Source organism: Martes martes, assembly GCF_963455335.1.
Source record: "Martes martes genome assembly, chromosome: 7".
NCBI lineage: Eukaryota > Metazoa > Chordata > Mammalia > Carnivora > Mustelidae > Martes > Martes martes.
The window spans coordinates 104,053,615-104,071,783 of NC_137894.1; the positions used below are offsets into that span (position 1 = coordinate 104,053,615).

At 34.8% G+C, this 18,169-nt stretch overlaps 1 protein-coding gene across 1 annotated transcript in view; it reads left to right on the plus strand.

The window, feature by feature from the left end:
- KIAA0586 overlaps positions 1-18,169 on the plus strand; it is a 132,700-nt gene that overhangs the window by 18,539 nt on the left and 95,992 nt on the right. Inside the window, exons 11-18 of the mRNA XM_080807340.1 lie at positions 1,369-1,492; positions 5,565-5,697; positions 6,439-6,656; positions 7,316-7,388; positions 8,665-8,892; positions 9,819-9,993; positions 14,904-15,101; positions 16,947-17,134. Coding sequence (XP_080663466.1) covers positions 1,369-1,492; positions 5,565-5,697; positions 6,439-6,656; positions 7,316-7,388; positions 8,665-8,892; positions 9,819-9,993; positions 14,904-15,101; positions 16,947-17,134 — 1,337 coding nt within the window. The remainder of the gene's footprint in view (positions 1-1,368; positions 1,493-5,564; positions 5,698-6,438; positions 6,657-7,315; positions 7,389-8,664; positions 8,893-9,818; positions 9,994-14,903; positions 15,102-16,946; positions 17,135-18,169) is intronic.

Sequence of the window (18,169 nt, forward strand, 5' to 3'; positions counted from 1 at the left end):
CAAGTTTTGTTATTAATAAAAAATAACGCTTTGCTACAGTAAAGCTGATCATTTTTTATGGTGAATTAACTTTTAAAAATTAAATTAAATTTTATTTTTTTTCAGTGATCCGTATTTCATCGTTTATGTACCACACCCAGTGCTCCATGCAATACATGCCCTCCTTAATACCCACCACCAGGCTTAATACCCAACATCTCACCCCCCTTCCCCTCCAAAACCCTCAGTTTGTTTCTCAGAGTACACAGTCTCTCATGCTTCATCTCCCCCTCCGATTTCCCCCAACTCACTTCTCCTCTCCATCTCCCAATGTCTTCCATGTTATTCCTTATGCTCCACAAGTAAGTGAAACCATATGGTTCTTGACTCTCTCTGCTTGACTTATTTCACTCAGCATAATCTCTTCCAGTCCTGTCCATGTTGATAAAAAAGTTGGGTATTCATCCTTTCTGATGGAGGCATAATACTCCATAGTGTATATGGACCACATCTTCCTTATCCATTCGTCCATTGAAGGGCATCTTGATTCTTCCCACAGTTTGACGACTGTGGCCATTGCTGCTATGAACATTGGGGTACAGAAGGCCGTTCTTTTCACTACATCTGTATCTTTGGGGTAAATACCCAGTAGTGCAATTGCAGGGTCATAGGGTAAAAGCTGATCATTTTAGAGCATGTTTCCTTATTTTGTTTTTAGGTGTGAATTTCAGTAGTGGAACTCAGAGAAATTTAACATTTGTTACTGTGTTCAGTTGGAAAAAGTGTTAGAGTATTACTATTTAATAGGAAACAAGAACTTTTATAAGTGACCTGAAGAAATAATTTGTTAAAGACCCTTAAAGTCCTTCTAGTAAAGAAGTGAAAGTGTTAAATATAAGCTTTTATTCTTAGAATTACTTATATGAATTTGAGTCTTGTCTTGGATGCATTTAAAGAGTTTTAAGGATACTAAAATCTTTAATAAACCAACCTCACCTAGAGATAAAAGTTATTATGTAACTTTATTAAAGATGAGGTTATAAGGGAAGATTTAACAACAGTTGCTATAAAGAAACAGTCAAATCTCCCTTTAACTATTGACAAAAATCATGCAGTTTACTGGGTTTTTTGATGATGTCATGGCTCATCAAATTCCTTTTTTATGTGATGGAAATAAATTCAGACCTAAAATTTTACTAGTGTAGTTTACATGAGTTATAAATATTTAGTTTTATTGGATGAGTGTATTTAAAATTGACATTTTAAAGTGAATTGAGTAGATATATAATCATCCAAAGAAGCTAATAGAGTACAAATATATGTGAGCTATTGTATAAAAAGGAAATGACTTCGTACTTGAAAAATGATACTTTATTTATTTTATTACAGGAAATGTAAGACTATTGGAACAGATTTTGAATAACCATGATTCTTCAACAAGAAAAAGTGAATCTTCAGATAAAACCTTACTAACTAGGTCAAAAATAGGATGGAATGTTGAGAAGAGTGACAGGTAAAAAAACACAACATTGGAGTAAAAGCTATATTGAAAAGAGCTTTGTGTAGTGGCTCAGTTAGTTAAGTGTCTGCCTTTGGCACAGGTCATGATCCCAGGGTCCTGGGATGGAAGCTGTGTCCAGCTACCTTACCTTTTTTCTCCCACAACCCACCCCTCCACCCACTCGTGCTCTCTTTCACTGTCTGTCTCTCAGATAAATCTTTTTTTTTTTTTTTAAGAACTTTGTTTTTATTTTGAAAATTTCTTTAGAAATTTTGATAAATGTATAGCATTGCTTTTAAAAAGTTACCTTAGAGGGCACCTGGGTAGCTTAGTTGGTTAAGTGTCTTCAGCTCATGTCATGATCTCAGAGTCCTGGAATCAAGCATCCAACTCCCTGCTCAGAGAGAGTCCACTCCTCTCTCTCCCTCTGCCCCTCACCACCACTCATGTGCTCTCTCTCTTTCTCTCTCTCACTTGCTCTCTCTCTGAAATAAATAAATAAATAAAATCTTAAAAAAAAAAGTTATCCTAGATTTACTATTTTCTGCTGTTAATATATCTACCCCTTTACTATAGTTATAAACTGAATTTATCTTAATTTCTCAAGATGCAGATTAATTCTAATGAATGCAGTTATTTATTTCTATTTCTACTTATTTTTTGAGAGAGAGAAGGCGAGCATGAGGTGGGGAGAGGGGATGGGCAGAAGGAGAGAGAGAATTTTAATCAGGCTCCACCCCCAGCATGGGTCCCCCAGAGGGGCTTCATCTCCTGACCCTGAGATCCTGACCTGAGCCAAAATTAAGAATTGGACGCTTAACTGACTGAGCCACCCAGGTGCCCCAGATTATTTATTTCTGATGAAATGATATTTGAGATTTGCTTCAAAAATAATCCAGTGCAGGATAGGGGAAACTGGGTTGAGAATATGGATGAAATGAGGATAGCCATGAGTTACTGATTAATATAAAGAAGGGTGTATGGAAGTCATTGCACTGTTCTTGCTACTTTTGTGTATGCCTGAAATTTTACATTCATAGTTTTTAAAAAATCAAGTACATCTAGGTCATGACCTAGATACATAAAATAAATTTTGTTTATTTATCTTATAAATAAATAAATATTCTATTTATAAATATCAATAGATATCAATAGTATAACAAATAAAAATAATAATAAATATAAATATTTGTGAATATCATTTTATTTATAAATAAATATTTATATTTATTATTATTATGTATATTTATTCATTATTGTTCATTATTTATTTATTATTATATTATATATTATACTATATATTATAAATAAAATAAATTTTATTTATGAATAAATATATATATTTATTATTTATATTTATGCATTATTATTTATATTTATTATATTATATATTATATTATTTTATTTAATTTATAAATTTTTATTTATCTTGAATGTCATATAAATTGTGATAATAAAAATTAAAAGTAGGCCACAGTTTTATTTGTTTTTATGTGAAGAATACAGTCTTAGGCCATTTGCTTTTAATGTAATTACTAATAAAAGAGTTATGTCTGTCTTGTTATGTGTTTTCTATTGTCTTATGTATTTTTTTATTCCACTATTCCTCCATGTTGTCTTCTTTTATATTAAGTAGACATTAATCTTCTTGTTTCTTATACTATACTTTCTGAGTTATTTTCTGCGCTTTTTTGGCCACCATTTCTTTATATAGTTAAACAGTACACATAACCTTTCTCTTCTTCTAGGACTATGTTGTTTATTGGAATTCTTAATGATATCTCACAGGTCTGTGAGGCTCTTAAATTTTCTCTTTTTTAAAAGATTTTATTTATTTATTTGAGAGAGAGAGTGTGTACAGCAGGAAAGGGGGCAGAAGAAGAGGGAGAAGCATATTCCCACTGAGCAGGGAGCCTGATGTGGGGCTTGATCCCAGCACCCTGAGATCATGACCTGAGCCAACGGCAGATACTTAACCAACTGAGCCACACAGGCACCCCTCTTACATTTTTTCATTCTTTTTTTTCTCTGTTTCTCAGATGGGATAATCTCAATAACTTATCTTTAAGCTGTTTAATTCTTTTTTCTGCCAACTCAAATACGCTGTTTAGGCCCTCTATTGAAGTTTATATTTCAGTTATATTTTTCAACTCCAGAATTCCTGTTTATATGTTCTTTGTTTTAAATAGTTTGTTTCTTTAGTGATATTCTTTACTTGGTGAGACCTCATTCTTATATTTTCTTTTAATTCTTTGAACATAGTTTCCTTTAATAATAGCTAATTTATAGTTCTTGCCTAATAAATCCAATATTTGGAATTCCTCTAGCACAGTGTGTATTGACTATGCTTTTTCCTGTTTAGCTATACTTTCTTGTTTCTTTGTGTGTCTCATAACTTTTTGTTGAAAATTAGACTATTTCAAATAATACAGTGTGGCAACTCTGAAAATCAGATTCTTCCATCCCCTAGGGTGTGTTGTTGCTGTTTGTTTAGTGACTTTCCTGGGTGAGTTCTGTAAAGTGTGTGTTCTTTGTCATGTGTGGTAGGTCTCTATTTGGTGAGTTAAGTCTGCTAATGAGAAAGAGACTTCCTTAACTATCTTGAACCTGTAAGTCTCTCTCTCAGTGTCAAGGGGCTCTGTGTGTGTGTGTGCACGCACATATGCATATGTGTGGTGTTGGAGCATACCTTCAGTGTTCTGGCACTTAATAAGTCTGTCTTAACCTTAACTTCCGATTTGCACAAAGCCTCAGTGTCAGCCAGATGTGAGAGATTAGGCTTTTCTCAGATCTTACTTGGACATTCACAGAGCCCTGTACATGCACATGGCATTCTAGATCCCCGGTAACGTGTTAGGACCCTTCAAGCTCCACTGTGGACATCTCATTCCCCTGAGTTTTAGTTTATTGGCATCCCTCTTGTTGCCTCAACTGCTATAGCCACCTCAGGCTGCTGAGGTGTTAAACACTTGCTGCTGTTTTCAAAAACTGACCTGCAGTTAGGGTTTCTCACTGAGCTAGCTCTGAGTCAGGTCAAATAAAGAGAAACCCTGTGAGTGGGACTTTCTAAGGAGCTCCAAACCTGTTCTGCTCTTTTGAGCTGTTGTTAGGCTGTTGGTTTTCATAGCTATAAGGGTTGTGAAGCTGTTAATTTTCAAAGCTGCCAGAGAGTTGGGGAAAGGGTTCTTGGAGTGAGACAAATTAAAAATGCCATAGAGCTTGCTGTTCTTACTGAAAGTTAGTCATTTTCTTTTTTACTTTATTTTATTTTATTTTATTTATTTGAGAGAGAGAGAGAATGAGCAGGAGGAGGGGCAGGGAGAGAGGGAGAAGCAGGCTCCCCACTGAGCAGGGAGCCCAATGTGAGACTAGATCCCACAAGCCTGGGATCATGACCCAAGCCGAAGGCAGACGCGTAACCAACTGAGCCACACAGGCACTCTGAAAGTCAGTCATTTTCTTGATTAAATATTCCTTTAGTTGTTGTCCTTTCATTTCCAAAGTTCTGAAAAAGCTGATTTTGACCATTTTTGCTAGTGTTCTCTTTGCTCGTAAGGAGGAGTAGATTTTTAGAGCTCTTACTCCACCCTTCTTTTTTTTTTTTTTAAAGATTTTATTTTATTTTATTTTATTTTATTTTATTTTATTTGACAGAGATCACAAGTAGGCAGAGAGACAGGCAGAGAGAAAGTGGGGGAAGCAGGCTTCCTGCTGAACAGAGAGTCCAATATGAGGCTCGATCCCAGAACCCTGGGATCACCACCTGAGCCAAAGACAGAGGCTTTAACCCACTGAACCACCCAGGCGCCCACTCCACCCTTCTAGAAGAGCTTCTGGATGTTCTTTTCTTCAAAGCAAAACCTTTTTCTGCTCTTTTCCTACTATGCCTAGCCCAGTCTGGTCAGAGTAATTTTGTATCTTGTGTTTTTCTGTGTTTGATATGTTTAATCACTTAATTTCATTATACAATTTAATAATATACCATTTAGTAATATGTAACTAAGAAGATATCTCAGATTTATGTATTCAAATGTTTACTGAATTTATGACAGTTTAGGAAACTTTGTTTTTAAATCTTTCATAGCATTGACACTTTATCCTCTCCAAGATTTCCTTCCTCTGAAGAACCAAGAGCAGCTAAATTGACTGTACAGAGGTTTGATGATTTTCCTCATGATCCTGGCCAAAAAAGGAAAGAACCAAATGGTATACTCCAGGTAAAGTGGAAACAGGATATTAAAATTGATGATGATTAGTAAAGGTAAAAATTATGAAGAAATATAACAGTTATCACGACAGAAAGCAAGCAGAAAGATGAAGAGAAAGTACTGAAAAAGACATGTTAACCCAGTCTGTTCTCTTTTACAAAACTTTTCCAGAAGACCTCACTAAGTGGTCTCTACTCATGACTCCTTGGTCACTGCTAGCTTTCCAGCTTCTATTAGAGAGGAGAAAAAGGGGAGAGAGACCTGTGAATGACCCCGATTATCCAGTCCAAAGTGTCTGTTATGCTTACCTGAGCCAGCTTGCTCTTATATTGTTTTAGCTTTCTTTCCCAGATAATAACTTTGGTTGGCCCCTGGACTGCCCAGCACTTCCGTGGACTTCCAGCCCTATTTCATGTAACGTTCACATTAGTACTTCTAAATGGAAAGAAACCTTAATTGCCAACTTTATTTTTTAATTTTTTATTTCTAATTGAAGTATAGTTGACATGCAATATTAGTTTCAGGAGTACAACATAGAGGTTCAACAAACATACATTATGAAATGCTAACCATAATAAGTGTAGTTAACATCAGGCAAGGACTCTCTTATAGCTCTTTAATTTGACAAATTGAGTCCTTGGAATATTTTGGCATAGTATATGGCCCCAACTATAGTAATGGCTCTCATTTGCATTAAAATAATGAATATGAACTTTATATGGTAACATTTTTGCTTTTTTTTCTTTTAAGCCAAAAGAATCTCTGATTATGTCAAGGCTTGCTGATCTTTCACAGAATTCCATTAAGCTTCAAACAACCAATAAAAGATCCATCTTGAAAGATGCTGAGAAGATTTTGAGGGGAGTACAAAACAATAAAAAAGTGCTTGAAGAAAACCTGGAAGCTATTATTCGTGCCAAAGATGGAGCTGCCGTGTATTCGTTTATCAATGCTCTGTCTACTAACAGGTAAGATAGGATGTTGGCATCCCAAGGTTATTTATGAAACTGCCAGCCCCATAGGCTGTCTGGCTGGCTTTCTTTCTTTCTTTCTTTTTTTTTTTTTTTTAAGATTTTATATATTTATTTGACAGTGAGAGAGAGAGAGCGAGAGAGGGAACGCAAGCAGGGGGAGCGGGAGAGGGAGAATCAGGTTTTCTGCTGAGCAGGGAGCCCAATGTAGGGCTTATCCCAGTACTCTGGGATCATAACCTAAACCGAAGGCAGACGCTTAATGACTGAGCCACTCAGATGCCCCTGCATAGGCTTTCGTAATTGTTTTTCTATGTGCTTCATTTTGCTTAATGTGTTTTGGTGTTTTGAAAAGGTTCTTTATTTCCTTTGACAATGTGGACTCAATATAATTAGATATATACATGTGGCTGTTTCTTTTTACAGATGTAAAATTTTCCTTTAAATCTTTTTTTCTCTCTATGATATGTATCTTCTGGGATCTGTTCAAACATCCTTCAAACATTTGATGAAAACTATTAACGTTGGTTTTTCCTTTTCAGATGAAGGCTATTGGGCTACATAGTAGATTTAAACTAGATAAGAGACCTGATCTAGGTCCTATTCTCAGAACATTAAATGCTAATTTAAGACAATTCTTTTTTTCCCTTTTGTAGAGAGATGTCAGAGAAGATTCGGATCAGAAAGACAGTGGATGAGTGGATTAAAACTATTTCTGCAGAAATTCAGGTAGGTATTGGAAAAAACAGAATTAAGAGAATTCTCAAGTGATAATTTCTAAGTACATACTTACTCTCAAAACATTCCTTATGTATAAGTCTACTTATAATTTTTCATTTCATTCTTTACTCTTTACTTAGTACTTTTATTCTTAGTAATGAGTTTCATTTTACTTAGCAAGTGCTTCTTCTCATAAATTAGGGCTCTTATGTGGCAAATTGTTGGACAGTAACTAAAATATGAGTAATTTGAAAGAAAATTTAACAAAAGCATTTAAAGAAGAAAAAAGTATTTAAAAAACATTTCAAGACTGCAGATTTAGAAGCACTGGCTTGCCAAAGTGAAAACAACAACATTATGTAAAGGAAAATACCCCACATGATTTCTAAGGTTACTAAGTTTACACGAGTCAGTTCCAGATGGAACAGGTACCACTTTATCACATCCCAAAGCTCAGGGTGGATCTTCAGAGATTAGCATTGCAAAAATCTAGGAGAGTTTTAATTAGAGGGTCAGTAGTTTAAAAGAAATTCTTAAAATGTATACATTTGAGGGAACAGAACTAGACAAAGCAACCCTGTTATTTTCATCTTTGAATGCAAAGTGTTTTTTTCTGGCTGTAAGATGTGTGTATATGCTTCCTCACAATCATAGCAAGACGATGTGTTGGTTTGGTTGCCACAGCAATAAATGCTAAAATGTATTTTTAAACTTTGTTGTTTAAGAATCTATATCTCTAATGTTATGAAGAAGTATTATGTGATGCACCAAAAAATAAAAAAATTAAATAGAAGATTTGGAGGTTAGTTTTGGCTTTGCAGACAATTGGCAATATATGTCACTCTGTTACTGTGAATTCATTCCAAAGTATGTTTGTTTAACTCTTCAAGCTATTTTAATTTATAAATATTTATTACAGAGTTTTATTACAAAGTTGTTTACTTTTTAAAATTTATTTTTTTAAATTTAACTTTTCAACATTTACTCTAGTCCTGTGGTTCAAACATCAAAAAATATAAGGTTTATAATGAAAACTTGCCTTCCTACTCTTGTATCTCAAATACTATTTCTCATTCCCCCTGTTCCATAAGGCAGTGATCTTTTTAGTTTTTCTTTATTCTTCTAGAGAGTTTTTATTCATATGTAAGCCAATGTAATTTATTTACAAAGTATTTGAAACTGCCAAAGTATATTTCTATAATAGTGGAAAATAAATTCTGATACTTTAGCTGTGAAAGCACTATTTGGATATGTTTTAAGTAATTTAAATTTTGCTTTTGTTAAGGATGAACTGGCAAGAAAAGATAATGAACAAAAGAGATTTGATCAGAAGACTCAAAGGACCAAGAAAGCTCAGAATATGAGTAAAGATATTAAAACTAACATGCAAGACAAAACAGTAAAAAATTCTGTACTTCATAGAAAACATTCTCAAAAGCAAAAAGAGGAACATTTTAGAAATCCACCCATGAAGAGCATGCCTGCTTCAAACCTACAGAAAGAGAGAAAAGAAGTAAGATCCTACTCTGGTTTTGTGATGTGAAGGTTGCATTATAATTAATTATTTCATTTCCTTTAAGCTATAAATAACTGAATATGAGAATGTTTTAAAAATATGAAGGACTATATAAAAATAAACTATATTTAAACTATTGATATTGAGGGTTTTGGGAATTCATAATGTGGAAAGCAGTGCACAAAATACATAATTTCTTCCTTCTGAGGTCTCACACTTAGAATCATCATATTTTAGTTGTAGCAGGTATATCTAGAGGTCATGTAGTCCAAAAATTAGATTCTCTTATTTGTGCTACTCAAAATTGTATTTCGTCTTTGCATGTATATATGTGAATATACATTTTTTTTTGTTTATTTTCCAGTTTAGTGAATATGTCTAGTGCCTAGTGATTGTGAGATTTGGTACTAGATGCTGTGGAGGGTATGTTTTTGGCTGCTCTCATTAGGCTGTAACTTTCTTAATACCAAACATGGATTGTTGGACACATCAATAAAGCGTCTAATTTAGTACTGAGCACTTAGTAGATCCTCAAAAAATGCTAAAAGATTGAAGGTGGAATTAAGAATATAAAAAATCATTTAAAGACTTGATTTATGTTATATTATTGTGATTGAATATAATTATATAAAATGTGTTTAAACCTTACTTTGTGGGGTTAAAAATATACTTAGTAGTATAAGAACCTTTATGTTTTTTGAGCGGATGGCTTTTATATTTACCTTTCATGTTTTTGAAAACCATAAAACATTAAAACTATAGTTTGAAAATTGTATCTAGAATTTAAGAGCCATTTAAAATAGAGGACTTTCCTGATCTGATAATTCTTATTATCATACTTAAGCTGGCATAAGAAAGCTTTAGAAAATTGAGGTCTGTTTGGTGACTATTTTTTGGTGAGTTGAATAACTTTGTGTGCTTAGGGATTTTTGAAAGCAACCACAGTGGTACAAGATGAGGATTATATGTTACAGATTTATGGAAAACCAATTTATCAGGGCCATCGCAGCACTCTTAAAAAAGGACCATATCTCCGATTTAATTCTCCATCTCCTAAGTCCAAACCACAGAGACCGAAAGTAATAGAACGAGTTAAAGGTAAGGAACCTCATTTTTCTGTGGTAGACCTTATTTTTTATGCTGTCAGTTTAATATATAATGTTTAACTTTTTCTTTTCTTTTTTATGACTCATAAATACAGTTCAAATTATATAATGCTTAGGCATGGAAAACAATCCTTCTAAGAGTAGGAAGAAATAGACTATTTCAAGGCATAAAATGGGAATAAGTAGGGAAAAAATATAGACCAAGGCACAAGATAGGAATAAGTGGGATAAGATAGGATTAGGTGGTATCTTCATATAAAGCATGATAAAGTTTGCATTTATGAGATGATATCTTGAACAATTTAAATCATAATCCAGGGGAAGTGGACATTTCCCTGGGATATTGTTCTATCATGTTCTTTATGAAAGAATGAAGATCAGCCATATGCTATAAATGATCATAAAAGGATTTATATAGTAAAGGTGAAAAAAATTTTTTGGTACTTTTGTACACCACTAAAAATAACTTCATTTTTACTGTATGTTATGACTCATATCTACTATTTTACTCATCTAGTATATTTATTTATTAAAGATTTATTTATTCTAGATAGAGAGAGCACATGTGCATGTGCATGCATGAGTTGGGGGAGGGGCAGAGGGAGAGAGGGAGAGAGAGAGAGAATCCTCAAGCAGATTACCCACTGAGTGTGGAGCCTTCTGCAGGACTTGATCCCATGTCCAGAGATCATGATCTGAGCTGAATCAGGGTCGGACACTTAACCGACTGAGCCATCCAGGCACTCCTCTCTAGTAATATATAAATGTAACTCTTAATTAAATAGGGAGTCTGTTGACTGTGGTTACATTTTGAAATTTCTCAGCTTGTACTCTGGCAGCCAGTAAGCTTCAACAGTATGTGATAACTAGTGGATACCAACTCATTTTTGTTTCTTATCCTTTCTGGAAGTTGGAGCTGTGGCATTGCTTTAGTTTTCCATTCCTTTCATTTTTTTTCATTGTATTTTATTTTATTTCTTTTCATTGTTCCACAATTCGTTGTTTATGCACCACACCAGTGCTCCATGCAATACATACCCTCCATAATACCCACCACCAGGCTTACCCAACCCCCCCACCCCCCTCCCCTCCAAAACCCTCAGTTTGTTTCTCAGAGTCCACAGTCTCTCATGGTTTGTCTTCCCCTCCAATTTCCCCCAACTCACTTCTCATTCCTTTCATTTTTAAAAGTTAGGTGATCATATAGGGTGTCAGTTTATCTAGAAATCCTACTGGTATTAGTAAGTATAAATCTTATGGATGATACTTGTTGTTTCTGCTTGTTTATTGGCACTTTGCTATTATATTTGGGCTTTTGACAGCCTATGCAAAAAATAACTTGAGGTCTTAAAATATTTAAAAATCCAAAAATAATTTTAAGTAACCCTTTTAATGGTGGAGGTGACTAAGAAACTGTGGAAACATGCTTATTCTTGGGCCTTGGTGCCTGTCATTTTCTCTTCTTAGAGAGCTTTTCCCTCAAACATTTGCATGGCTTACTCTCTCAGCTCTTTGGATTGCTGCTCTTACATGTTCGCCCCTCAGAGAGGTCTACCCTGACCATGCTATCCAAAAAATAACCTCCTACACTTTTCTTTTTTCTTTTTTTTTTTTTTAAGATTTTATTTCTTTGTTGGACACAGAGAGAGAGATCACAAGTAGGCAGAGCGGCAGGCAGAGAGAGAGGAGGAAACAGGCTCCCCGCTGAGCAGAGAGCCCTATGCGGGGCTCCATCCCAGGACCCTGAGATCATGACCTGAGCCAAAGGCAGAGCTTTAACCCACTGAGCCACCCAGGTGCCCCACCTCCTACACTTTTCTTATCCTCTTGCCCTGCCTTACTGATCTTCATAGCACTTTTCACAACCTGGTGTTATATATATGATTTTTAATTTTTATTTTTTATGTGCTTTTTTAAAATTTGAGTATAGTTGACACAAATGTTACATTAGTTTCAGTGTATAACTTAGTGATTTGACAAGGTTATACATTATGCTTTGTTTACCACAACTGTGGTAGCTCCCATCTGCCCTGTTAGATTGCTATTGTAGTACCATTGACTGTATTCCTTATGCTCTGCCTTTTATTCCCATAAGTTATTCATTCCTTTACTAGAAGACTGGATCTCCCTCTCCTCTTCACCCATTTTGTCCAGCCCCCATCTACCTCCCCTTTGGCAACTACCAGTTTATTCTCTGTATTTATAGGTCTGATTCTGTGTTTTGGTTTATTGAGGGTTTTTTTGTTTGTTTGTTTTTAACAAAGAAAACTTGTATTTATTGAGCATTCAAAGCAAAAATAAACATTTTTATATGGGATAGAGGCCTCAACTATCCTTGCTATAGATGTAACTGAAGATTAAAAATTTATAATTTATTTATTATTTTAAATTTTAAAAATACAGAAAAAGACCTTTTAAGCTTTATGTTCTCTGTAATCTCACTACAAAATCTGGTAAATTTCTGGTCTTTTCTTCTGTGTTTACTTGTTTTTTTAAAAATTCAATTTAGTTAACATATGCTGTATTACTAGTTTCAGAAATAGAGGTCATTGATTCATCAGTCTTATATAATACCCAATGCTCATTACATCAAGTGTCTTCCTTAACACCCATCACCCAGTTTCCCCAATCCCCTACCCATCTCCCCTCCAGCAACCCTCAGTTTGTTTCCTATAATTAAGAGTTTCTTATGGTTTGTCTCCCTTTCTGTTTTCATCTTATTTTTCCTTCCCTTCCCCTATGTTCATCTGTTTTGATTCTTAATTTCCACATATGAATGAAATCAAAGGTTATTTGTCTTTCTCTGACAGACTTGATTCTGCTTTTTGTTTTATTTGTTTTTAGATTCCACTTATAAGTAGAATCATATGGTATTTGTCTTTCTCAGTCTGAGTTATTTCATTTAGAACAATACCTTCTAGGTCCATCCATGTTTTCTCAGATAGCACAATCTCCTTTCTTATGACTGTGTAATAAAGCACTGTATATATATTCCACATCTTTATCCATTTGTCTATCAATGGACATTTAAGTTGCTTCCATATCTTGGCTATTGCAAATAATGCTACAGTAAACATAAGGGTGCATGTATTTTTTTTTTCCATATATCTTTTTTGAACTAGTGTTCTCATTTTCTTTGGTAAATACCCAATAGTGGAATTATTGGATCATATGGTATTTCTATTTTTAATTTTTTGAGGAAACTTCATACTGTTTTCCATAGCAGCTATACCAACTTACATTCCTACTAACAATGCATGAGGGTTCCTTTTTCTCCACATTCACTTATTTCTTGTGTTTTTTATTTTAGCCATTGTCACAGGTATAAGGTAATAATCTCATTGTAGTTTTGATTTGCATTTCCCTGATGATGAGTGATGTCAGCATCTTTTCATATGTCTATTGGCCATCTGTATACCTTCTTTGGAAAAAGGCCTGGTGTTATATTTTTGTTTATTGATTGTTTTTCTTACTAGACTGTAAACTCTATGAATACAGATGGTTTATTCAGTACTGTATTTCCTGTGTCTGGAGCAATGCCTATGAAATGCTGAAAACAAATATTTTAAATGAATACTCAAGAAAAATTCATTTAATTGAATGAATGAATACAAGACAACAGAATGAAAAAAAAATACAGATGTGGTACTAAAATGTTTCTTCCTGGCATCATGGAGCTATATTTAAAAGTCTAGATTCATAAAATTACTCCCATATTAAAAGTAAAAATGTAGTAATGTCAGGAGTTTATTTAGAAGATAGCTTCTTCTCCTTTATATTTTTACTTTTCTTCACTTTCCTCAGGTTCCATAGAAATCAGACAAATTTCTAAGTTTTTAAGAATTCAGGATTCAGGGGCATCTGCCTGGCTCAGTTGGAAGAGCATGCAACTCTTGATCTCAGGATTGTGAGTTTGAACCCCACATTAAACGTAGAGATTACTAAAATATATAAATAAATAAACAAACAAATAAACTTAAAAAAAAGGATTCAGATTTAATGTCTATATGGATTTAATTCATAAGAATAGAAAAAATACAATGATATTAACTCCCGTAAGGCTTTAATAGGTATAGAATTTGACTATCTGTGCATAATTTCAAAGGATAAAGGCTGGTTATTCAGAATTATGTCATGAATAAAGGTGTAATGAGAGGGAAAAAATCCAATACCAAATATGATCATTAACTTTTTTGTACCCATAGGGAAAAAAACGTAATGAGTTAAATAAATAGTACGGTCTGAATCTGAGTAGTCTTCTTAATCTTTAATTCAACATTTCTTCCCTAATCATTAAATCACTGAATTTGTTTTGTCATAGTAGTTGTGCAAGTTGTTACAAGTATTCAGGAGCTCAGAAACCATGGCAAGTTAGCTGCCTGTTCTTAGAAGTAATATCGGGACCTGGCTGCACTCATTTATTTGTGACTGTAGCATGACTGCTTTCATGTTTTAGTGGCAGAATTAAGATGTTGCAGCTGAGAGCACAAGGTCCATGAGACTAATATGTTTACTATCTAACCTTTTAACAGAACGTTTTTGCCAGCCCCTGGTTTCTGTGTTACTTCTGTTTTGAGGCCTTGTGATTACACCTTATTATATAGAATAAGATCTTTCTGTAAAGAAGAGTTACTGTATTTCTAGCTGGATAGGTGTACCAACAATTTTTTTTTTCAAAGATTTTATTTATTTATTTGACAGACAGAGATCACAAGTAGAGAGGCAGGTAGGGAGAGAGGAGGAAACAGGCTCCCTGCTAAGCAGAGAGCCCGACGCGGGGCTCGATCCCAGGACCCTGAGACCATGACCCAAGCCGAAGGCAGAGGCTTTAACCCACTGAGCCACCCAGGTGCCCCCCCAACAATATTTTAAAATCTCTGCCACTGAATATTATTATTACAGGCACTAAAGTCAAGTCAATAAGAACACAAACTGACTTTTATGCAACAAAACCTGTGAAAATGGATTCTAAGCCCCAACATTCTGTGCCTGCTGTGATGCCTCCCGGTGATCAGCAGTACTTGTTCAGCCCGAGCAGAGAAATGCCTACTGTTTCCGGTACACTGGAAGGTCATCTAATTCCTATGGCCATTCTTTTAGGTAAGTCTCAGCAAAATACACAGGGCCAATTTTAAATTCTTGTCAGCAGTGGCAGAACTTTCAAAATGACGTGATAGTCTCCTACCTTTCCCTCTCTCTGTGATATTTGTGGGCAGGGCCTCAGAATGTGTCTTACTCCATGTAATAGCAATCTCTTAAATAATGGACTCCCACTATAGTTTCACTCACAGGAAACATTCCTTTGGTATTTTAGAATACATTGCTATAGAGGAGACAAAGTAAAAAAAAAAGTTTAGAATGTTATAGATTTCATAATAATGAAAGAATTCAAAAATTTTAAGTGATTTAATGTCCTGTCTCCAGCAAAGTACTTTGAAGTAATTGTATGTACTTTTGAACTAGGCTGTGGTAAGTAAAAATTGTGTGGTATTCTAAAACACAGTAGTTGGTTATTTACTTATTTGAGGTCTCTCAGACTCATTGTAAAAATTCGACAAATCATTTTTGCTTCCACACTAGCTCTTCAAATCTAGTTAGCTATTATTTTTTTCTTTTACTGTCTTTGCTCTTCTTTCTTAAATTTGATGAAGGACTTATATTTTCCAGCAGAAGAGAGAATTTTTGATATTATGGGTTAAGAGCATGTCAACCTGGTAACTGTGTCTGTTCAAACATACCTTCTGTTAGTAGAGTAGCTAATACTTATAAAGTCCCTGCTGTGTACCTGGTACAGATCTAAGCACTTTACATATATGAATTTATTTAGTCCACCCTATAAAACACATCGTAATGTACCAGTTTTATAGATAAAGAAACCAAGGCACAGAGGAATGAAGAAATTTGTCAAAGGCCATGTAACTTGAGTGGAGCTGGGATTCAAACCCAGTCAGACTATGCTTTTAGAGTGCCCTGTTCTGTCCCTCTTTATTTTGAAATATAGGAAATAAATGGAACTTTTTTTTTTTAAGATTTTATTTATTTATTTGACAGAGATCACAAGTAGGCAAAGAGACAGGCAGAGAGAGAGGAGGAAGCAGGCTCCCTGCTGAGCAGAGAGCCCGATGTGGGGCTCAATCCCAGGACCCTGAGATCATGACCTGAGCCGAAGGCAGAGGCTTAACCCACTGAGCCAGCCAGATGCCCCTAAATGGAACTTTTGAAGTGCAAGCTAAGTTTCTGATAGCTATGGTAATTGCTATCAGTGGGAGTACATGCTATTTATTGGTAGTGAGTCACTAGTATTTTGTTGTTGGTTTTATTCCTGTCCATTGTTGCTATATAAAGTTTTTTTTTTTTAAGATTTTATTTATTTATTTGACAGAGGTCACAAGTAGGCAGAGAGGTAGGCAGAGAGAGAGGGGGAAGCAGGCTCCCCGCTGAGCAGAAAGCCCGATGTGGGGCTCGATCCCAGGACCCTGAGATCACGACCTGAGCCGAAGGCAGAGGCTTTAACCCACTGAGCCTCCCAGGCGCCCCGCTATATAAAGTTTTGAGAATAAAAATAACACAGTATAACACATTACACTTTAGTCTTGGCTTTGCAGCTTACTGTTATGACCTTTGGCAAATTATGTTGTTCCTAAAGGTGTTTTCTCAACTGTGAAATGTGGATAATATTAATACCTCAGAGGCTTATTTTGAGGGTTAAATTAGATAGTGTATGTGAAGTGTCTGGCATGCATGAGTGCCTGATAAGTGTGAGTTGCTGCTGAAAGGATGACATGGTGAGTATGTCAACAGTAGTGATAATAGAAGGAAAGATGATTGCAGATGGCGCTTCCTTTTCAGTTGAGAGAGAATTCAGCCATAAAGATCTCAGTTGTGTATTTGATTTTTCCCTTCATTTCTGAAATAGTTGACTCATCTCTTCCCCAAACTTTTTAGGACAAACCCAAAGTAAGAGTGATTCCATGCCACCCACTGGAGTAATTGTAAACAAGCCACACCCTATAACAGTGACTACTTCCATTCCTCCATCATCTCGAAAAATGGAAACTGGAATAAAGAAACCTAATGTCGCAATTATAGAAATGAAGTCGGAAAAAAAGGATCCTCCTCAGCTTACTGTACAGGTATGTCAGGGTGCATGAATAGAAAATTTTAAGGAAGAAAAAATCTTCGGTTTAACTTTAGCACTTAAAATTTATTACATTGCTTCATAAAAACTTTACTTTCATTGTGGGTCTTTTATTTTTTAAAACTGTGATATTAATGTAACATCTCTATCTTTGTTCTGTATGATCTAAGCTTTTTCTAAGCCAGTGGCTCATGTCCAAGTGACATGATGATATTCCAAAGTGAACAACTGAACAGTGTATTACAATTAATTTTAAAAGAATGAGTCTGACTTTAAATATATATAAGATTTGAATGAATGGAAAGAGAGCTTATATGTGAAGATTAAATATTCAAGTTGCCAATTCTTCCTAAGTTAATATATAATTTAAGTCAAATTGTAATTTAGCCCCCCTACCCACACAGACCATGTGCTTAATTTTTTGTTTGTTTTCTTTAACTTAAGGATCATTTTGATATTTGAAAGAATAAAGGGTTTTTTGGTACTGGACCTGTACAATGAAGTATTTCAGAAATAGCCTTGGTTGTTTAAAAAAAATGTAATATAGGACACCTGGGTGACTTAGTTAAACATCCAATTCTTGATTTCAGCTCATGTCATGATCTAAAGGTTGTGAGATTGAGTCCCATATTAGGCTCCAAGCTGTGTGTGGAGTCTGCTTAAATTCTCTCCCTCCCTCTGCACCACCCCCAACTCGAGTGCTCTCTCTCTCTTGTGCTGTCTTGCTCTCTGTAAAAAAAAAAAAAAAAAAAAAAAGAATGTAATATGTAGTAATTACTTCACGTATCAGTAGGAAAGAGGAGTCTTGTAAGTGAAATAATGTATGTTGTAATTGGTTAATAATGTGGAAAATAGATCAGTTTTAGACTCTAACCTCCCACTGTATGGTGCATGAATTCTAAATAGGCAACAGGCAAAAGTTTAACTGTAAAATGTAAAAGCAGCAGGATGAGAAGTTAATTATATAGAATCTTTATCAAATAGAATCTTTATCAAAGCTGAAGCTAAGTCCAGATATGAGAGAAGAAAA